At 37.2% G+C, this 24,283-nt stretch overlaps 1 protein-coding gene across 7 annotated transcripts in view; it reads left to right on the forward strand.

Moving 5' to 3' along the window:
- The window catches only part of slc4a10a (solute carrier family 4 member 10a), a 66,865-nt gene that overhangs the window by 1,214 nt on the left and 41,368 nt on the right, over positions 1 to 24,283 (forward strand). For 4 of the 7 annotated variants that reach the window (XM_048172430.1, XM_048172428.1, XM_048172423.1 and 1 more), the window contains exon 2: positions 7,147 to 7,173. The exons of 1 other annotated variant lie outside the window; for it this stretch is intronic. In XM_048172430.1, the coding sequence (XP_048028387.1) occupies positions 7,147 to 7,173 (27 nt within the window). Of the gene's footprint in view, positions 1 to 7,146; positions 7,174 to 13,860; positions 14,216 to 23,722; positions 23,813 to 24,283 lie in introns of those variants that run through there. 2 more of the 7 variants (XM_048172427.1, XM_048172425.1) reach the window with 2 other exon arrangements.

The following is a 24,283-nucleotide window of genomic DNA, read 5'->3' on the forward strand; positions in this document are numbered from 1 at the left end:
AAGTTATGTAGGTGTACATTTTGGGACTTTTTATTTCGAAAACAAAAAGGTTTTATCTACAAAGTCGAATGGAATGCAACAAATTGGAAGCTCAGTATCTCCAAACCGCTCAGAATGCAGATAGAACTTTATAATTCCAAGGTGGCAATTTATGTCACATAAATCCTCCATACGTATAACTTTTCTGATGTGGTAAACTTGCTCGGTAGCTCACCTGGTACAGTTTACAATGTGGAGCGTTTGGGAAACACAGGTCATGATTTGTCAAAGACTTGTAAAAGCAAGCTAAAATGGCATGGTTGCTTCGCCCCACTCACCAGGCATTTCATTTCCGAATTTGCATGATACATACAACAACCAATGAAATAAAACTTGTTTGTTTTGGTTAACTGAACATGCTTTTAGCGGCACTCACTGGACATCACACTTTGAAATTGTCACAAAACGTGCAAGAAGCAATTACATTTTGCACAAATGTATTTTCCATTGAGCCTGGGTTGGACAGTTTACCAAAAATTTTAATTCTGCCATCGTTTATTGACATAATTCCAAACCTGCATGACTTTATTTGTGACCCTGGACCAAAAAACAGTCATAAGGTTCAATTTTTAGATTTTTTATGCATCATATGAAAGCTGAATAAATAAGCTTTCCACTGATATATGGTTTGTTAGGACAATATTAGAGCAATATTTGGGGACAGTATTTGGCTGAGATACAGCTATTTGAAAATCTGGAATCTGACGGTGCAAAAAAAATAAAATAAAATAAAAATATTGAGAAAATTGCCTTTAAAGTTGTCCAAATGAAGTCCTTAGCAATGCATATCTACTCACAAAAATACATTTTTAAAAAAAAATATATTTACGGTAGGAAATTTACAAAATATCTTAATAGAACATGATCTTTACTTAATATCCTGATGATTTTTGGCATAAAAGAAAAATCTATAATTTTGACCCATACAATGTATTATTGGCTATTGCTACAAATATACCTGTGGACATATGACTGGTTTTGTGGTCCAGGGTCACATTTCTACTTTGGTACATAAAAGAAGCTGTTTTGAAAAATGTCACAGGTAGCTTTCACACTGGCAGTTTAAATTGAAACAGTTCATGTGAAAAGTACATGTGACATGAGGGTCCAAAATTGGTTGACCACTAATCAGAACATTGTGGGTTATGTGGTTTACAGCCTAAACACCTAAATTAATCGCAGCATATTGCTTTTCATGGCTTTTCCAGCCCGTGTTTCATAATCTGTTGGTTAAGTGAACCCAGAACAAGCAGCACTCTCTAGCCTCTTACTGTAATTGCTCTTCATCCCTGTAAAAAAAAAAAAAAAAAATTGGATCAACCCAAAAATGCAGCAGCCATCTTAACGTGGGCCAGAGCCAGGGTCTCTGCTCCTTCCTCTGTGACAGTTTGGTGCTGGAGTTGAGAAGAGTTGGCCCACGTCTTATTGATTCTGCCATCCATGCAATCCTGAGCAAAGACACACACTCATTTGGCTCCTCAGAATATATTCACAGCTATGTTTGTGGTTTGCATTCCTGTCTAATCCCTTACGTCCACGCTTCAAAGGATTCCAGACGTTGCTATGGGCAGTGTACACTTACAAAATCCTTAAGTACAGTTTGTGCATATGCAGCAGCAAGGCTTTATTAGCCACTTCGACTGTTTGAACACTCTTTTGAACTTTAGCAATGTAATAAACGCATAAGAAACCAGACTTTCAGTATAGCATAGTGCATGACAAAAAGCAGATGCTGCCCTCATGAGAATATTCATAGTGTTGAAGAATGTGTTGGAAGTTTCCATTCCATTATTTTTATGGGTTAGTTTTGGGTTAGTTCACCCAAAAAATGATAATTCTGTCATTAATTATTCACCCTCATGTCGTTCCACACCCATAAGACCTTCGTTCATCTTTGGAACACAAATTAAGATATTTTTCAGTGAGGCCTGTATTGCCTTGCCTGGAAAATCCAGCCTCACCGCTGTACCAGTGGATGAGTCTGGTCGCCATTGAATCAATTCGATTTCTAGGGCGTAGCAAATCCGAGCAAACAGGAAGCGGAGTAAACCAATCAGAGAAGGGCGGATATGACGTTAGCAAAGCGACAAGAGAGTCAACAGCGAAAAGTAAATAATTAATGTGTTTTTGGTCATTTAAAATTCACGGCTGAATAGAACAAACTTTCGGGTCTCGCGTGCGCAATCTTTGTTGATATTGAAAGGACTTTCGCCGCACTAGAGTGACGCTGTTTGTGTCACTGAAATAAACTAATCTGATTGCACGGTACGGTTTGGACTTGACTCGAGGCGCGACGGAGGGCGGACTGACCAGACTGATATATCTTGTAGAAGATATATAATTCTGGACTTGCCAGGCAATGTATTGCCAGCAAGACAATTAACACTTTAAATGCCCAGAAAGCTAAAGACATATTTAAAACAGTTCATGTGACTACAGAGGTTCTACCTTAATGTTATGAAGCAACAAGAATACTTTTTGTGTGACAAAAAAACTAAATAATGACTTTTCAACAATATCTAGTGATGGGCGATGTCAAAAAACTGCTTCATGAAGCTTCAAAGCTTTACGAATCTTTTGTTTCGAATCAGTGGTTCGGAGCGTCACACCCTCAGAGGTGAACCATTGAAATTTCGAAACACTGATTCGGAACAAAAGATTCGTAAAGCTTCAAAGCTTCATGAAGCGGTGTTTTGAAATCACCCATCACTAGATATTGTTGAATAAAGTTGTTTTTTTGTTTGTTTTTTTTTTCCTCACCGCTTCATAACATTAAGGTTGAACCACTTTAGTAGCTTTCTGGGCATTGAAAGTGTTAATTATCTTGCTGTCAATGCAGGCCTCACTGAGCCATCGGATTGTATGACAAATATCTTAATTTGTGTTCCGAAGATGAACGAAGGTCTTACGGGTGTGGAACAACATGAGGGCGAGTAATTAATTTCATTTTAATGAATTTTCATTTTGGGGTGAACAAACCCTTTAAATTAAAGGATCAATTTTTGCAATTTATATATGTCATAAAGGTTTAAAAACTGAAGAATAAGTAGAAATGACTTAAAAATGCTGCTCAAATATATAAAATAAAAATATGTTTTTTGTGATCTTTTGGCTGAGCTAAGGGACAGATTGAACACGACGTCACTGGCAGAGATCCAGCGGTCGGTTGAATTGTTTCTGGTGCGCCGACTGAATCCACTGGGCTGGTACATTTATCTGTAGCTCTCAGTGTGAGCTGAACTGATGCCAGTGATCTGTGTCCCAGAGGGCCTTTTCTGACCATCATAAGTCACTGCCCGCTTAGCTGCAGCTGGTGCCCTGAATGCTGATGTGTGTGATAAAACAGGTCAAAGAAGAGTGAATAAATAAGTCCTTTAACCTTAGCACAGAAATTACTTTATTTTTTTGTGTTACTAAATAAGCTATTCACTCATCTGATCTTCTGAATCATGTGTTCAGTCTTTGCGGTTAATCTTTCAAAATGGGAGTTTTGAGGCTTTTAGTGCATGTCTGTTAGCGTTGAGGTCCTACTTTAGTGTGCTCCTAAAAGTTGACAAAATTATCCTGATGTATACACATTTAAAGTTTGAAGTTGTTCTCTTCCTAGGCACAAAATATAGATGAGGTGAAGGAAAATAATAAATAAATAAATAAATAAATAAATAAATAAATAATAACGTTTCTTTGAACCAAGTGTAAATAGTTGTTTGATGCTATTTATACTTATTGTAAATGCTTGTAAAGACAGATTCTATTTGCACCTCAGTGTGTTATGGTATATTATAAAACAGTATGCCGTATTAGCAACATATACTGTAGGAGTGTAACGGTTCAAATTACACATTGCGGTTTTAGGCTCACCGTTTCGGTACGGTTCGGTATATGTTCAGAGAAAAAAAGGACAACTGTCAAATAAAAATAAAGAATATAAGAACAAATACAAAAACTACAAGCAACAGCTCAAATAAATACAATAAAGCAAAGATACAAATAAAATAAACTGCTTTTCGGGTTATTTAGGTATCTAACTGTAGTTTTCAGGTACAAAAGTTGAATAAAATTATCAAATGTAAGATAACATTGCAATGAATATAATATTCACTGGATGAATTAAATAAATATTAATCATTATTAAAGTGACAAAAGCTATTCAGTCAAGAGAAGTGAGTGATTTCCTTGTACATTAAAGGTGCCCTAGAACTTTTTTTTAAAAGATGTAATATAAGTCTAAGGTGTCCCCTGAATGTGTCTGTGAAGTTTCAGCTCAAAATACCCCATAGATTATTTTTTATTAATTTTTTTAACTGCCTATTCTGGGGCATCATTATAAATGAGCCGATTCAGGGCTGCTGGCCCTTTAATTGCTCATGCTCTCCACCCACGGAGCTCGCCCTTGCCTTTAACAACATAAAAAAAGTTCAAACAGCTAATATAACCCTCAAAATGGATCTTTACAAAGTGTTCGTCATGCAGCATGTCTAATCGCATAAGTACAGTGTTTATTTGAATGTTTACATTTGGTTATGAATGAGTTTGAGGCTATGCTCTGTGGCTAACGGCTAACATTACACACTGTTGGAGAGTTTTATAGAGAATGAAGTTGTGTTTATGAATTATACAGACTGCAAGTGTTTAAAAATGAAAATAGCGTCGGCTCTTGTCTCCGTGAATACAGTAAGAAACGATGGTAACTTTAACCACATTTAACAGTACATTAGCAACATGCTAACGAAACATTTAGAAAGACAATTTACAAATATCACTAAAAATATCATGTTATCATGAATCATGTCAGTTATTATTGCTCCATCTGCCATTTTTCGCTATTGTCCTTGCTTGCTTACCTAGTCTGATGATTCGGCTGTGCACAGATTCAGACGTTAATACTGGCTGCCCTTGTCTAATGCCTTTCATAATGTTGGGAACATGGGCTGGCATATGCAAATATTGGGGGCGTACATATTAATGATCCTGACTGTTACGTAACAGTCGGTGTTATGTTGAGATTCGCCTGTTCTTCGGAGGTCTTTTAAACAAATGAGATTTATATAAGAAGGAGGAAACAATGGAGTTTGAGACTCACTGTATGTCTTTTCCATGTACTGAACTCTTGTTATTTAACTATGCCAAGGTAAATTCAATTTTTGGATCAAGGGCACCTTTAAGACATAATGCATGGATCCAAAATACTGACACTGATACACATGTGTTGTCTTTCTAGACTGTTTATGTTCACTTAAGACATAACCGACTATGTTTGCTAAGATACTTGCCAAGAATGGCATGTTGACATAATTTTTGTGTGAATTTGTCCATTCAAATGCAAGACTTGAAAGAGAACTCAATATTTGCCTGCTGTCTGAGATGCAGCTTTCCGTTTGCACACTCTAAAAAATGCTGGGTTAAAAACAACTCAAGTTGGGTTGAAAATGGACAAACCCAGCGACTGGGTTGTTTTAACCCAGCGGTTGGGTTAAATGTTTGCCCAACCTGCTGGGTAGTTTTATTTAAACCAACTATTGTTTAAAAATTGCTATATGGCTAGCTTAAAATGAACCCAAAATAGTTGGGAAATTAAAAACCAGATGCAATTAGAGGCAACAATAATAGACAAAAGGTGAATGTTTATTAATAAGCTTTAATATTTTATTAATATAAATGTAATAGTTTAATAGTTTATTAATATACATGTATTAATAAGCAATTTAATAAATGTTTATTGTTTAATAATTATTCATTGAACATTAATAAATGTTCATTTCCAACATACTTTGGGTTAATTTTGATTTAGCAATACAGTAATATTTAAACAATAGTTGAGTTAAATAAAACTACCCAGCAGGTTGGGCAAACATTTAACCCTACCGCTGGGTTAAAACAACCCAATCGCTGGGTTTGTCCATTTTCAACCCAACTTGGGTTGTTTTTAACCCAGCATTTTTTAGAGTGCAGGCTTCGGAGGAGCGCACACAAATCTTCTCACAGCACGCGCGCTTGAAGGTTTAAATTGTCAAGGCTTAAATGAGTTTAGTTTAAACACAGCAATGTGTCCTGTTCAGGTCTCACCTGCGCTCGTGCGCTATCAACACCCAGGTGATGACTGCGTAAATTACTAGTTATATCAGAGAATATGGCACTCCTATTAAACAAAGTTTACAAAAAGTGACTGTTTTGTCCATGTTTTTTGATTATTGCTGTTGTAAAATATTGGGAAGCCAGAGTGCATATCCATCGACAGAAACATACATTAGCCAAACTCTGCACGTGTTGTTATTTTCAACAAACCACATTATAGATGCGTCGTCAGATTTAAGATGAATCGCGGTGCAAGTGCGTACCGAAACCGTGGGTGGAGAACCTATAACTATACCCTTTAAACACTTTATTGCCACTGTTAAACACCATTAGGTACTTTATTTCCACTTTTCAAATATATTTAATTTTTATTTAAAATAAATGCCTCTCTGAGCTGATATGCAATGGGAAAAGAGTGAGTTCGGTAAAAGTTGGATTCGAACTCAGGTTAGTTGTAAGCTAACGCCACCCGCCTTACTCTCCACAGCATAGAGAGAGCACCCTCTTGACTGTGTGTCAGGGTCTCTTAAAATATCAGATAATTTCACCTTTTCCTTTTTGACAAGACAAGGTTAGTTCATTAGTAAAATGTCATGTGGTGTGACTCCCCAAAAACGTACCAAAAATAATTCATGATATTTGATAAAATATGTTTTATCTAGAAAAATAAATGACATTTTTTATTTCAATTATGATTAAAATGTGTACACTCACATGTATTCAAGGTTTAAGGAAAATACACTAATACTTTTAGTTGATGGTTACACCATATAACAATTTTAGAGTCGGATGTCAATGTTTCTTGAAAATGGTATGGTTTTTCAAAACCACATAAAACCAACATGAATACAAATGTTACATTTCTATTTAAGTGAGTTTATGATTTTTTGGTAATGTTTTATGCTTATGCTTTAAGAAAAACATTGCATGTAGGTTGTAAAAGTCTAAGATCTTTCTGACTGTAATGATGTGTACTGTGTAAATACTCAGTGATGGTTTGAGTGATTTTATTGCCTTTCTGCTCCTCTGCAGGTTCAGAGTCCTGCTAGTGATAACGGGGTGAGTCCTAGTTCTTTATTTCCTATGTTATGCTTTTCACAGCATGCTCAATGCAGTGGATTTTGGAGTTAATTACTAGTTTGTTTGCGAGAGTGAGCGATCCATGCATCCAAATGATGCGATTCGTTGTGACTGATTGTCAGTCAATTTTTAATGTCTCCATGTGAGAGTGACACCGCTTGACTGGATATTTGTAGACACGCAGTATTGCTTGTCACTTACTGTTAATTCAAATCTCCATCCACAAGCTTTTGGTCACCGGTACACTTTAAGAGATATTGAGATGTTTTAGGCACGAATCTTTGTTTAGTCTAGAGTAGCCATGAGTCTAAAGAGGGACAGGGGACAGCTTGTAGTGTTGGACATATAGTGAGCTGGAGAGGAGCCAGTGTGAGCAGACGGCGTGACCGGGGGAAACATGCTGCTCTGGAGGACATAGAGCTCTGAGACCTGTGGGGAACCTCAGCCTGCTACATCATGTCTCTATAACCAGAGATTTACAGGACTACATGCACAATTCATCACTCTAATAACCAAACACACCCTGCTTAAAAGCCCACAGAGCTCGTGGGAATGTCATCATCCAAGAGTTGGTTTGTCAAATGCTGCGCCTGAGAGGTTTTGCTGGAAATGGCGATTCGCAAGAAAGTGTAAACTATAGATTATTACATAATGTGTGATGAGTAGAGATGTATCGATAAGACATTTCTGGGCCAATCACTGATAATTAACACCTTTTAAGATCTTGAACTGGAGTTGCTATTAAAGGGATAGTTCACCCAAAAATGAAAATTCTGTCATTAATTACTCACCCTCATGTCGTTCCACACCCATAAGACCTTCATTCATCTTCAGAACACAAATTCATATATTTCTGATAAAATCCAATGACTCAGTGAGGCCTACATTGCCAGCAAGATAATTAACACGTTCAGATGCCCAGAAAGCTACTAAAGATGTATTTAAAACAGTTCATGTGACTACAGTGGTTCAACCTTAATGTTATGAAGTGACAAGAATACTTTTTGTGTGCCAAAAAACAAACAAAATAATGACTTTATTCAACAATATCTAGTAATGGGTAATTTCAAAACATCATGAAGCTTCAAAGCTTTACAAATCTTTTGTTTCGAATCAGTGATTCGGAGCATGTAGGTAACAAACTGCCAAAGTCATGTGATTTCAGTAAACGAGGCTTCGTTACGTCATAAGTGTTTAGAAATTTCAATGGTTCACCACTGGGGGGCGTGACTTTGGCAGTTTGATACATGCTCCGAACCACTGATTCGAAACAAAAAATTTGTAAAGCTTCGAAGCTTCATGAGTGTTTTGAAATCCTATCTCTAGATATTGTTGAATAAAGTCATTATTTGTTTTTTTTGATGCACAAAAATCACTTCATAACATTAAGGTTGAACCACCATAGTCACTGAACTGTTTTTAAATATGTCTTTAGTAGCTTTCTGGGCATCTGAAAGTGTTATCTTGATTATCTTGCTGGCAATGCAGGCCTCACTGAGCCATTGGATTTGATCAAAAATATCTTAATTTGTGTTCCGAAGATGAATGAAGGTCTTACGTGTGTGGAACGACATGAGGGTGAGTAAATAATGATAGAATTTTCATTTTTGGGTGAACTAACCCTTTAATATTATATTCTTTTACTTGAATAGCACCTTTCAAACATAAAATACAGCTCAAGGTGATTCAAAGGTGGGAATATAAAAGCATTTTAGATATACTGTAGATTAATTAAAAACCAATCATATTAAAATAATAAATACATTTTTGTATCTCTATCTATTTGTACATAAACCACTGGCCACTTTATTAGGTATACCTGTCCGGCGGCTCATTGACGCAAATATCTAATCCAATCACATGGCAGCAACTCACTTTAGACGTGGTCAAGAGGATCTGCTGAATTTCAAATTGAGCATAAATATGGGGAAGAAATGTGATTTAAGTGACTTTGAATGTGGCATGGTTGTTGGTGTCAGACGGGCTGATCTTGAATATTTCAGAAACTGCTGATCTACTGGGATTTTCACGCACAACTATTTCTAGGGTTCATATAGAATTGTCCAAAAAAGAGAAAATCTCCAGTTAGTGGCAGTTTTGTGTAAAAAAGCCTTTTTGATGCCAGAGATCAGAGGAGACTGGTTCAAGCAGATAGAAAGGCAACAGTAACTCAAAGAACCACTCGTTACAACCAAGGTTTGCAGAAGAGCCTCTCTGAATGCACAACTCTGAATGCGAACCTTGAAGCAGATGAGCTACAGCAGCAGAAGATCACACATGGTGCCACTCAAGTCAGCTAAGAACAGGAAACTGAGGCTACAATTCACACGGGCGCACCAAAATTGGACAATAGATGAAAAAAACATTGCCTGGTCTGATGAGTCTCGATTTGGTCAGATGATAGGGTCAGAATTTGGCATAACAACATGGAAACATGGATCCATCCTGTCTTGTATCAACGGTTCAGGCTGGTGGTGGGGCTGAAATGGTGTTGAAATGGATATTTTCTTTGGGCCTCTAAGTTCCAATTGAGCATCGTTTAAATGCCACTGCAGCAGGAACTTCCAGCAGGATAACACACCGTGTCACAAAACTGAAAACATCTCAAACTGGTTTCCTGAATATGACAGAAGTTCACTATACTCAAATGGCCTCCACAGTCACCAGATCTCAATCCAATAGAGCACCTTTGGTATGTGGTGGAACAAGAGATTCACTTCCTGGATGTGCCGCCGACAAATCTGTGTGATGTTATCATGCCAATATGGACAAATCTCTGAGGAATGTTTCAGCACCTTGTTGAATCTATGTCATGAAGAATTAAGGCAGTCCTGAAGGAAAAAGGGGGTCCAACTTGATACTAGCAAGGTGTACCTACCTAATAATAAGTGGTCGGTTAGTGGCACTTTCATAATATACATTTAATTTCACTTCAGTTCTCTATGTTTTGTAAACGATTCATTTGAAGCTCCTTTCCGTGAGCTTACACTGCTCTGATTGGTCAGATGGCCCAATCCTTTGTGAAAGGTCTACTGCATGCACTGAATGACAGCTATCAATTCGCAAGAAATTCTATAAAATGTATGGACAGAAAAGATAGTATCAATTTACCATATCAATTCAAGCCAGAGTTCGACGCTGAAACGTCTGAAGTAGTCGATCAACCAGAAACTGATTCACAATCACAACTGGAGTAGGACGTTTCTCTGTGGTGTCACCTTAGTTTGCGTTATTTATAAGACGTGATAGCAGCGTCACTGTTATACTTTATGTAGGTGCACCTGTGGGAACTTTATCAGAATGCCAAGCAAAGCTGAAAACCTCTAACATAAGATAAACATTCAGGCCAGATGTGTACACAGACTTTTTCGTCATAACTATTAACAAAGTAAAAAATGTCTATATCATTGTTTGACATTACAATGGGTGTTTACAGAGAGAATACTTCAACTAGTTAACGCGGACTAGCATCTTAACATCCTATTACAATACAGATAGAGCTCCACTTTATTGTAATAATAAAAACGCAGAAGAAAAAAACAGTTTGTTTTATAGTTATGTAGGCAAACCGAGCCCACAACTATGTTGTAAACTCACAAATGTGAATAGCTGATAATGCATTACACTTTGTAAAAGTCGAGCTCCATCCTTGCTCATTACTCCAAGTAATAAGACAGACAAGCTGCATTAATCGACACATTTTTAGACAATATTGGACCCACATCTGAATAGCAGAACTACAGAAACGCAAGTTAGCAGAAGACATGCAGACTAGGGTGTACGTTACACAACATAACATACAAAACTATGAATTTGGAACGATCGCTAGAAAATATAAACATCAATTGTTAATCACACTTAGAGGTTGAGATTCAGAGGAGCAAGCTGGTCCAAATAAACTGGGCATTGATCCATATTTTAAGACCAAGCGTTTTTTGAATCCTGCGTTAAACTCCATGAGGTTTGAGGTTTGAACACTACAAAAGATTGTACTGCTGTGGTGTTGTTGAAAAAATGAATTTTCCTTGGCGTCTGCATGCACAACAAGTGGGCGGGCAATATGCTAATGTTTCATTGTGACATCACAACGAAATGGCTTGGGATTCGTTTTTACAAACGACTCGTTTAATTGACTCAGAGTCGACTCTTACTTTTGAGAGACAATAACTTTATATACGGTGCACTTTCAGATTTAAAACTTTGCAGGATGTTTTCATTCACTTAGAACTATGTTAGCCTACACACTACATGAAAGGTTATAGGTTGTTTGCACATGACGTCACTGCTGCACGCGAAATGCGGCTGGAGGGCAGGGAGTGATTTTTCTATAAAGAAATCCTAACAAAAACTCAAAATTCGTATGTTTTGCGTCGTTTATGGTTGCTCAAATCGATCAAACCGAGAACCCACAAGGAGCTTTTATCATTTACATAACTTATATTGTTTTTTAACTTTAAAAGTTGTCACCTTTTTATAGCGTTTTGCGTCTGCTGATACTGCTTACCTTATTTGTTTTTGACTTGGTTACATTCTTCAAGGTATCGTTTGCAGGGAAGAGAAGCTATTTTATCCCATTGAATGGTAATTTGATGTTTTCACTTCAGTTTTGTAGAATTCCGTTCACAATGTTGATCTGGTTACCATGAGAACAGTGTCACGCGCTGCTGCTTCAGCCATCATATGGTAGAAAATGTCCAAATAAATAAACGTTTAACAAGCTGACAGAAGTCGTTCCATTTCTTTGTTGGAAGGATGTAACGTTAAAGGTCCCGTTCTTCGTGATCCCATGTTTCAAACTTTAGTGTGTAATGTTGTTGTTAGAGTATAAATAAAATCTGTAAAATTTTAAAGCTCAAAGTTCAATGCCAAGCCAGATATTTTATTTAACAGAAGTCGCCTACATCGAACGGCCAGTTTGGACTACATCCCTCTACTTCCTTCTTTAATGACGTCACTAAAACAGTTTTTTGACTAACCTCTGCCCACAGGAATACACAAGAGTTGCGTTTGTAGAGTGTGTTTGTCGCCATGTCGTCGAAACGCTGTTATTTTCATCCCGCAGTCCAATCACCGGGTCTGATTCCGGCTCAGATTGATAGGGTAAAATTAAAGACATGTTTACAATAACACTGAGCGCGTGCATCTCCACGTTATGGTAAGAGGCGTGACCTTTCCGGGCAAGGTTCGCTAAGCTGCTGTCGAATCACAACACAGGAACCGCTGACACAATCAGAACTCGTTACATATTTCTGAAGGAGGGACTTCATAGAACAAGGAAGTCATCAGCACGTTTTTATGACAGTGGAAACAGCGTTATACAGATAAGTAAATTATGTGAAAAATACTGTGTTTTTTTGACACGCGAAACATGAACACGTTATATTGCACACTATAAACACAATCAAAGCTTCAAAAAACCACGAAAAACAGGACCTTTAAATGTAAGTGTAGTTTTAATGTTGTCTTTGTAAATATTCACTTTCCCATATGACCACGGAGAACAATCGGAGGGCACCCTTTGTTACAGTCTATGACAGACACTGTTTTTTTTTTTGTATTTATTTCAACAAATGACAACCAAAATCAAACCCATAGAAGCTTGTGAACAGTTTTGTAGTGGCCGCGTGCAGCATGTTATGCTCATTCACAAGCCGAGTGAGAGTCATACTTGCAAATGTAATGTTATTTATTAAACCAAAACAAAATACAAAACTTTCAAAAACACTCAGCAATGTGATTATTTTATTGAGTGATAGGGAGTGGGTTCAATCAGTGACATTATATTTGCTATACAGCATCTCCCTGTCACCTCCTCAGCCTGCTTCCCTTAGTGCGTTTTTACACGTAGAAAAGGCGAAAATTGTATTACACCTTCCAGTTTTTTCCCTGAACGATGACGTGAGCTCCTGTTGCGATTCTCGATTCAGCATAAATGACCTACAATGGCAACATTTTTCACATTTAACACAGAAAGTCAAAATACTGCCCTAATTTCACTAGCAGAAATGCAGCGCGATATAAACAAACCAGACTAGAACAGAACGCGGCGTGACGGCAGCTTTACATTCTCTATATCTGCCTTCTCGATGGCAGTCAAGTCTTTAAATTCAGTGGAAAAGTCGCTCCTCTTCATAACATAAGGTTCACGTCCAACATATGTTGTGATTTTCTGTTTATGCCTTTCTAAATCAGCACAGAAAGGACTTTTTCACTGCTTGCCCTCCACCGGAATTTTGCGCGTCACCAGAACCACGTGATTGCAACCAACCTATTTCCATCCATTAATCTTCTGCTGATTTTCATCTTCAAACTTTATTTTAATGGCCAAATTTCAAATTTGAAATAGAAACTTTTTAATTTAAATTAAATTCCGGAATTTAATTTCATTTAGGGGTATACAACCCTTGTTGTAACATCTGAAAAATGGAAAATGAAAGAAATGTTTTTGCCTGTATCATTTAGATATTTGCTTGTTTTGTAGACAAAATCTTAAAGTTGATTCTAATAGAATAAATAAGTCTAATTGTATAAACATTAAACAGCAGTCTGTGTGTCTCTAAAAAGGTTAAGAAGGAAACACTACATTTCCCATCATGCATTAGACACATAAGGATGTGGATGTTTTAGCTGGAATAATGAGAGGAGGGAGCTCAGAGCCGCACACACCATCCAAAACACTCACACACAGAGCGTGAATCACAGAGCACACGCGCTCATACAGCCCGAGCTCAAATACCAGTCCACGCAGCCAGTGATGTCGGCACTCTAATCTCCGCTCTGATTGGTGGAGGGACGTCTGTCAAACACAGGCTGCACGTCTTGTTCTCAACAGTTGGACAACACAGCCCCAGCGAACAGGGTTACTGCTGTGTCAGAAGGGTTAGTGCGGCGAGAGGTGCGCAGAGGAACCTCAGCTGCTCTCTGGTGCATTTCCTCTCCTTGGGATAAGGGACGGTCGTCGGGACTCGCTGCAGACAGCATGCAGCACAGATCCTCTGAGAATACTGGCTTTAACTGTCAGGTAGGATGGAGCATCCTGAGAGCCTGCGTATCTCTCCTGTGTCCTTGAGAGTGTTTGCGTTTGTCTGTAGAGACATGGTTGATTCAGCGTTGAGTTATTGTTATATAACGGTTAAAGATGTGTTTTTCATCCTGGTTGTTTCAGGTGCATCTTCATCTTCTCCTATCCTCTTTCTCTCAACCTTCCTGTTTGTGTCTTCTTGAAGCTATTTTGGTAGCTCTTCTCCTTCCCACAGTTTCTCTGTTTCATATCGCTCTTTCTCTCTTTGTGTCCTTTTCATCTTTCTCTGTGTTTTCTGTGAGGGAAAGGAATTATTTCTGGTTGTCGGAGGGGGTTTGTTCAGATCCAGCCCCCTCAAACGGAAGGGATGAGCTTTAGAAGGAGCAGATGTGTATGAGCATTTATTCTGAGGGCATGTATAGCATACATGGACAGGAAGAGGAGAACGACAAGGTCAGAGGAAGAAAATATTGTAAGTGACAGCAGAAAATATTTAGGTCGATGATGGATGAAGCTGTAAATATACGTTTTAATTATGCTGATGAGGCACGGGCTGTTTGTGTGAACGTCATGCTAGTGCGCGCCGCTTTCTGGAAGGATGCTGATGCTGATCCTTCCATTGCCATGGTAACCAGAGCCATCTGTAGGGATCAGTCCCGCTGCTCTCGACCAATCGAACGGCTCAGATCCCATTCATCCCCCCTCAGCCTCTTCAGCCGTCCCAATAATCCCTTCTCTCACCACTCACGGTTGTTACTGCATGATCACGCAGTTTTGAAGGCTCACATGCAGGGAAATCTCTTGGACAGAGGAACAGATTGGGTGAATAATGTGACCTATGGCAGGTGACACACTGTCCTGTTTCGGCTGTTTAAAGGGTCTGGGATCATGATCTGGTGCTGTGCTAAAAAGTGATCTTTTATGTAGATGACTGCGTGCAGCAAATGCAGTTTATCATTTAGAAAAGTTCCATAGGCAGAACTGGGTCACAAGGTACCATGACCCAGAAAACTGCAGAGATTTGTGTGCTGAAGAAGATTAACAGAAAGTGATAGCATTTCGATGTGCAAAGGCCTGTTTACGGCAAATCCAGTGTGTGACTAAGAGACGCTAAATTATAAAATGACCAAATTTACCGGAAAAAGATACCTGAGTGAATTAATGATGTTAGATATTTATAAATATAATTCTCCAAAGCTGTTTGCCAAGCTTTCGATTAAATTTCATATTTGATATCATCACCTATGAAATTTGACAACAACTGTCTCATAAATTTTGTTTCTAAATGCTCGAATCATAACAAAATAACGGTATTTTTCAGGCTGGATCAAGCTAACTGTTTCTTTAGGAACTGTAGCTTCTAACACAGTGGTCTCAAATTCAGTTCCTGGAGAGCCACAGCTCTGCATAGTTTAGCTCCAACCAGCTCCAACTCATACCTGCTTGGAAGTTTCTAGTAATGCTGAAGACCTTGATTAGCTGGATCAGGTGTGTTTGATTAGGGTTGGAGCAAAACTGTGCAGAGCTGTGGCCCTTCAGGAATTGAGACCACTGTTCTAACGGCCGCTGCAGTGACGCGATGACTTTACCAATCGACGATTGACTCTTATTTAGAAGGCTGGACTTATTCTGCCATATTGCTTGTTGCACTTTCTCCCATTCAAAACAATACGAGTGATGCGTCTTGTGTTATTCTTTGGCTATATTACAGATATATATGTTATATTTTCCAATAATTGTTGAAAATGTATTGAAATTGTTTGAAATCAGTATCTTTTATTAGTATTATTTAAAAACTATTATAGTTTTTATTAATATTGTGAATTTTTTTCAGTTTTTATTTTAATTTTAGTTTAATTTTTAGTGATTTTGTTGTGTTTGTCATTTTTGAAAATATTTTTAAATAGTTTTAATTTATTTTTATTTCAGTTTTAGTATTATTTAAAACTTTAATTTATTTATAACTTAAATTTATCAGTTATTTTCAAATTTTTCATTTAGTTTAAGGCTTATTTATAAAAAATATTTTATTTAAGCTTTATTTAAATTAAAGGTGCTCTAAGTGATGTCACGCGTTTTTAGGCCAAAACACTTTTTGTCACATACAGCAAACATCTCCTCACTATCCGCTAGCTGCCTGTCCCCTGAACACACTGTAAAAAAACGCGGTCTCTGTAGTCGCCACAAGCTCGGAAAACGGCAACAAAAACAAACTGGTGCAGCCTGGACCACGAATCATAATAAACATGCTCCAGCCAATAACCGACAAGAATGATTTTAAATGCGCGTTCATGACTGTTTCAGGAAGCGCGGAGGGGAGGGGGAGGAGGAGGGAGGTCTAGCTAGCCTCTGTTTTGTTTGACAACACTTCGAACGTCAACAGGAAGTTACTCCAGCCAGGATCGCTTGGAGCACCTTTAACAAAAATGTTTTAGTAGTTTTAATAGTATTATTTATAGTTTTAATATTTTAATAGTTTTAATAGTATTATTTAAATACTGTTATAGTTTTTTTCATTTTGTGAAATTTATTTTTTTATTCATTTTTAGAAATATTTTTATTTCGATTTTAGAAATCTTAGTACTTTTAGAACTTAAATGTATCAATTATTTTCAAAATGTTTATTTAGTTTAAGATTTATTTATATAAAATGTTTTATTTCCGTTAACAAAAATGTTTTTTGTAGTAGTTTTAGTTAGCAATAACAAGATATTGTTAGTCAGTATCGTTAATCATTGAAATCTAATAACACTTTAATCAGTAAATGCAATTTTAAGCAAATCTCAAAATGAATATCCATTTTTCATACTGTACATTATAAGGTTGTGATGGCTAAATTCACTTGTATAAAACTGTTAATTCTAGTTTTTGGTGTTTTGTTTTTAATTTGTTTAGAATTTTAAATTATTGCTTATTTTAAAAGCTGTGAGTTTTATCCAAAAAATGTCAATACTTATCCTAAAAAATCTTGACCAACAATGGATCATTGCAGTACAATATTATATTGAGATACATTGTTCTGTTTAAAAATCATGTTTTGTGTGCCATCACTTCATTTGTATTGAATATGGCTTAAAACCGATATTAGAATCGATACACCCCAACTTCCAAGGACATAAAACTGCCCTCATCAAGCCATTTCATTGGATCTTCATCTCTGCATCTGGTTGTATCTGTATATATGCTGTACTTTAGAGAGAACATCGCCTGAAGGACCCTTCAGGCCTTCAGTTGCAGTTTAGCTACAGTTGACTGGGTGCCCCTCCTCAGAGGTGACTCTGTCTGGTCTGATTTTAGTGAGTGAGAATCATTAGTCCAGTAGTATCTGATCTTCTTTCATCTTTTGCAGATCCCTCTGGAGTCATATTGTGATGACTTCATGGTGTTATACAGTACAAATCCCAGCACAGTTCTCAGCTTGTTGATTACTCTTCGCATTAAGCGTCCTTGATAACCCTGAGCACAAACCGATCCGGCATCAATCTCTCAAAGCCTTAAAGTCGCGCATTACAGCTCACTTGCTCCAGATGGAGCAGAAAAGCAACATCCGTCACGCACCATATATAAATGACCCTTTTATCTGCTATTAACCGTTTCCATAAGGCCATTATGATCTAATGCTGGGACTGATATCATAAAAAACATGCAACATTTGATGACAGATTACACATCCTCGCATCCTCAAAATGCCTCTTTGTTTTAACGTGGTTTGGTGCTTGCGTTATTAGCGGAAGCAGTTGACCGAGGTCTCCTTAGACGCAGACAGAAGACTTTGAGAATGCCATTATGGCTGAAGAACAGAGATGTTAGCGTAAATTCAGACTGTAATTCTTACCGGATGGCACAAAAGAGCCTTTCAGAGCAGAAACTCTTACTATTCAGCCTAATGTCTAATGAGATCCATTGCTATTCAGGAATGTAGTGTGAATATACATGTACATGCACTTCTGCAGAGTTAATGGATGCTGTTTATAGAATATACACAGTTCTGGCACTGGAATTTCCTGTAAGATGTCCAATCTGCCAGGACTCTACAAACCACAGGTGTAAATATATAGGAGCTTAAGGCATTCACAACAACATTTGTCTTTTATTTCTGTTGATTTGTTTAGTTCAGCATTGTTTGAACAGAGAAGCAAATGTGGGTAGTATATATCTTGGCACCCACATTCAAAGTGTCCCGTCTCCATCTTTTTCTGCCTTCTTCCCTCGATCCTCTTCTGCTTTTAACAGTGGCCTTCTTTGTCAATGTGAAATGGGGCATGAGGGGACAGAGGACAGCAAGAGGGTGACACTGGAAAGGATGAAGTGCTGGAGATACTCTCCAGCTGCTGGAGTAAGATAGGCAGCCGTTATCTTCAAGTTCTGGGAGATGCTGGACAGCAAAGAATCCAGCTTGGATACTTTGAACCTATATGGTATTTTTTTTTTTTTTTAAGGCAGACTTTCATATCTTGAGTGTAGGGTGGCTATTATATTTATACAGTAAGTGATATACAATTTGTTTAATTCTGAAAACAGACATTTACAATCTGAAGTTCAGGCTTATTCTTTCCCAATAAGAAAATTAATCAGTCAATGTTAACAATTATTTTATTTTATTAACATAGTTTTTATAATTTTTTTTATTTTAAATACAAAATAGTGAACATAAATATTTGATTTTATTTTAAATAGAAAAGAATCAATTTATTTTATTGCTAGAGAGTTTACGATGGAAATTTCTTATTAATAAGAATCCTAATGAGATTTTTTTTTCAAAGGTCAATGGTGTAATTGAACATCAGTTTGTTCCATCAGACTCCAGATACTGAGCCTTTATTGAGCCTCTTTTAATTCACATGTCTTAAAGGCACAATATGTAAGATTTCTGGATTTCTGGAAATATCCAAAAACCACTAGACCAGGGTTCGGCAACCCAAAATGTTCAAAGAGCCATATTGGACCCAAAAAACAAATCTGTCTGGAGCCGCAAAAAAATTAAAAGCCTTATATAAGCCTTATATGAAGGCAACACAGACTGTAAGTGTATATTAGCTATATTAGCCTACTATCAAAATGACTAAGTAGGCTACAAATACATAATGAGGTATTCCCGAGGTATATATTTAAAAACTGCTGAAAGCTACAGAAAAAATAAGCAAATGGATCGGTGCAATTAAAAATCATTCCATATATATTGTATTGTTATATATTATGTTGACAAATCATCAATTAAATATTTTCCATCTTATATTCTGCATAATGGTGTGTTTTAAAATAAACACTGACAAAAACTATACTATAAAACTATATGTTTTAGGGCTGGACAATATGACGATATATATAACATTTATATAAGTGATTACGTGGATTTAAACCTACCTATATTGTAGTTATAAAATATTCACAGGCAGATTTGCTTTATGTATTTCCCTGGCGTCAAATCAGGCACATATAAATGTCAGGAAACACGACTCCTGACTGCATGTCAATATCCATGGATTAGGTTTATTTAACAAGTTGTAAGAAACACTTTTGAATCCAACCTTTAGTGTAATTCGTTTGTTTTACTCGCGTTTTCTCAGTTTCCCCTATTAAATCTAGTCACGCAGCAGGTTCTTTTGCCTCTCAGTCCAGCTGAGGGAGCATGCTTTCGGCGGGAAAGTGACGTTGATGCATACCCTCGCGCCACACTGAAACGTGTGTCGCAGGCTATGACGCAAATCTTTGTTGACAGAAATGTTGAAATTTAATATTTATTATTCACATTGTTACAGCATTGGAAAACGTTACAAATGTTTGTGTCATGTTTGTCCTCCTACAGAAACCATATGAAAACAAAAAATATTTTTCCATTTTCATACATTTTTGAAAAAGCTCCAGGGAGCCACTAGGCGGGCGCTAAAGAGCCGCACGCGGCTCTAGAGCCGCGGGTTGCCGACCTCCGCACTAGACCAGTGTTATATATTTTGTTGACTTATGCACTTACACTATCCCAAATGTTTCCAACAATGTTTAAATCTAAAGAAATCCACAATTTTAACCAGTGTAGTGGCTCGTGTCATTGCGTCGCCTGTCAATGACTTCATATTTGCATTACCCCCGATTTCTGGTTTTACTTCCGTAAAAACCATGGAAACACCAACGACGCTTTATACAGTATATTATTTGTTTTATTAGACAGGTGAGCAACTGTTTGGATACTTTTATCGACAGAAAACAAGTCATTGTTATATAGCTCAACACGGTTAGTCGAATCTCATTTTCTTGATTTACCATGTACCCAAGTTTGTAACCAAAAAAGTAAATTAGACTATTTTGGAAATTTGCAAACACAGCATAATCAGAATGAGTTTTATTTGTAGTAACAGTAATACAGCATTTTCTCCACCATACAATGTTTTAAAGGTGCCCTAGAATTAAAAATTGAATTTATATTGGCATAGTTAAATAACAAGAGTTCAGTACATGGAAAAGACATACAGTGAGTTTCAAACTCCATTGTTTCCTCCTTCTTATATAAATCTCATTTGTTTAAAAGACCTCCGGAAAACAGGCGAATCTCAACATAACACCGACTGTTACGTAACAGTCGGGGTGTACGCCCCAATATTTGCATATGCCAGCCCACGATTGAGGCATTACACAAGGGCAGGACGTCTGGATGTGCACTGCTGAATAATCAGACTAGGTAAGCAAGCAAGGAAAACAGCGAAAAATGGCAGATGGAGCGATAATAACTGACATGATCCATGATAACATGATATTTTTAGTTATATTTGTGAATTGTCTTCCTAAATGTTTTGTTAGCATGTTGCTAATGTACTGTTAAATGTGGTTAAAGTTACCATCGTTTCTTACTGTATTCACGGAGACAAGAGCCGTCGTTATTTTCATTTTTAAACACTTGCAGTCAGTATAATTCATAAACACAACTTCATTCTTTATAAATCTCTCCAACAGTGTGTAATGTTAGCTTTAGCCACGGAGCACTATCAAACTCATTCAATATCAAATGTAAACACCCAAATAAATACAATACTCACATAATCCGACGCATACATTCAGTATGCATGACGAACACTTTGTAAAGATCCATTTTGAGGGTTATATTAGCTGTGTAAACTTTGTTTATGCTGTGATAGAGTCGAGAGCTCGGGAGGGGGCGGAGAACGCGATTTAAAGGGGCCGCAACCTGAAATCGGCTCGTTTCTAATTATGCCCCAAAATAGGCAGTTAAAAAAATTAATTTAAAAAAATCTATGGGGTATTTTGAGCTGAAACTTCACAGACACATTCAGGGGACACCTTAGACTTATATTACATCTTTTAAAAAAAAGTTCTAGGGCACCTTTAAAATGAATTGCATGCCATTTAGCAACACAAGTCATTTGTCTTTTATTAATATGAAATTATTGTCGATCTAGCTTACTGCAGTGTGCTACAAGCATCTCATAGCAGCCACCAAGTGAAAGCACAGAGTACCGTTAACTTTCAACACACTCAAATGTATTTTTAGTATAATTGTTTTGACCAAGTAAAACAGCCTGCATTAATTCAAATAAAGTGACCTGTATGAGTAGTAATTCAGCACTTTCGGCTGTTTCATTAGGATAAAATAAAATAGTGTGAAGGAGGCAGATGTTAAACGTAACTTTAATTGTAAAATAAACATAAACATCATTTTATAAATACATTATATATTATACATTATACATAATACGTTAGCTCATCTATGAACTTGATTCCCATTTTTCTACTCCAATTCATTGCATCATCAAGCTACGCCTTTGTTATTGTTTTGAATTGGCAACCTTTACGGCAAAACTTACATAGTGTGCCTTTAATTCATGTCTTTAGCTGTATATAGTTGACAAACAATGAAAAACAATAGAAAATTAAAGAAGCAACTAATTTTACTTCCCTGATCTGACTTATTTCCAAAGGAAACATATCCAGTGAGACAAAAATGTAGGACTTGATATTATCTGTTGGGAATTGATTGGATTATGAAAAGTGGGCATTACATTACATAATAGAGTCAGGTGTTTCTAGGAGAGAAGTTGAATTACTAGTGATTATAGGGCTGGGCGATATATCGCATGCGATATAGATCACTGACAAGCTACGCAATATCGCGTTCATTATCGAAGGCGATTCATCTGCGATAATGAACGCGATATTGCGTAGTTTGTCAGTGATCTACGGTTCTTTCCATTAAATGCTGCTCCATTTGAAAGCAGGTGATGGCGATTTAGCGGTAATCAGGGAACCGGCTTTACTGACGAAATGCGCGTGACAATCTCATGCGATATATCGCCCAGCCCTAAGTGATTGTGTTGTCTAAATGTTTAGATTGTATAGACAAGGTTTTTTTTTTATTATCATTATTCGGAATAACATGGATTGATGAGTTGTGCACAAACAGATCATCAAAAAACTACTAAAAATATGGTCAATTTTGTTTTCATGTTGACATTCATGTCTTTAAGCCTGTGGAAATGCTATATTTGTGTTTCTGGAAGACAGGCAGTAGAATCTGTTTTCAAGTATAAAATGAGGTCAGGATGGATTTTTTTATTTTAATATTTTATGGAAAAACTGCCGTGGGATTCATGGCTGTTATAGTGAATCTTTTTAACTTCCCATTAAACTGCACTTTACTATCTCACACAGTGACATTCAGTATTTTCATTAATCATTCAATTTTGATCCTTCGTGATTTTGCTATGGCTGTTAATTTAACATGTTGATTTAATTATAAAAACATTATACAAAATACAAAAACGAATCATGCTCCCTGAACTGTACATGAAATATTGAAATGTGTGATTAATTGCAATCAATTTAATTAATCTATCTTCATATTATATAATTAATTTCACTAAAATCTAAATCGACTGACAGCCCTAGTTTTACGTAAAAATAAAAAAAAGCTCTAAATTGCTCTGCTTGAAACCGGCATATGAGAGTGACCCCAATCCCTCCCCCACCCCCGTGTATGTAAATGTGTGTCCACATGTGCGAATCTGCTTCATCATTATTCAACCCAAGCAGCCGCGGTCATGTGACTCTGTACGCAGCATGCTGCTGAGGCTGAGAGGGAGAAGGACATAAAATGGAATACAAAGAGAGGAAAAAAGAAGTGTGAAAGATTAGGGATGACAGAGCGATCGATAGCAAGTGAGGAAGTACAGGACGAGGGGGATCTCAGATATAATGTCACACCTCAGCTGCACAGGAAGATGCTTATTAATATAAAGAGAATCAGGCCTGCGGGACACACTGTTAGCTTTCATTAGTGAGGTCTGAACACACAAGGGGGTGCGAGCATGTGTGTGAGTGTGCACTTGTGTGTGTGTCTTTTCATATGTTTGCACAGGTGTTATCTCGATCAAACAGTGTCAACATTTTTTCCCCCTCCATGTCTGTAAGAGTAACCCCTCGTTATGTGCCATACTAATGACGTGTTAATGAGTTATCAGAATAACTGTGTGCACATGTGTCCTTCATCTCTCCTCCAAGAACAAGATGGAGAGATTAGGGCTCATTTTGATGACATCACGGGCAGACTGAATGGAGCTTCCCATGAGTCTGCTGGGCTGAGTTGCCATGGTAATCTATATAGTTCACCCTGGATTCCCATTTATGGTTTCTTGGCAGGCATGAGTGCTCCGCCACCACCTCAGACCACACACACGCACGCATCACAGCTCAAGAAAATGACTCACCATGGCAATGATGCTCTGAGATGGTTTCTTTTATTAGACAAGCATCACTATTACTGACACTGTGCTTTAACACTAGTGCATTTGGTGCATAGTAACAGCATAGCAACTCACTAAAACCCACTAAGGAAAACCTAAGCAACCTTATAGCAATGCCCTGGCAACCACTCAATAACATCCTAGCAACCACATAGCAACATATTAAAAAATCTACTAAGAAAACTTTAGCTAACCACATAGCAACATAGAAAAAAAAACACTATGAACTGCCAAGCAACCATAGCAATGTGGTAACAACCACCACAGCAAATGTATGGAGAGGTAAAAAAAAAAAAAACCCTCAAAGGAATTTTCTATA

The sequence above is a fragment of the Megalobrama amblycephala genome, linkage group LG21, assembly GCF_018812025.1.
Source record: "Megalobrama amblycephala isolate DHTTF-2021 linkage group LG21, ASM1881202v1, whole genome shotgun sequence".
NCBI lineage: Eukaryota > Metazoa > Chordata > Actinopteri > Cypriniformes > Xenocyprididae > Megalobrama > Megalobrama amblycephala.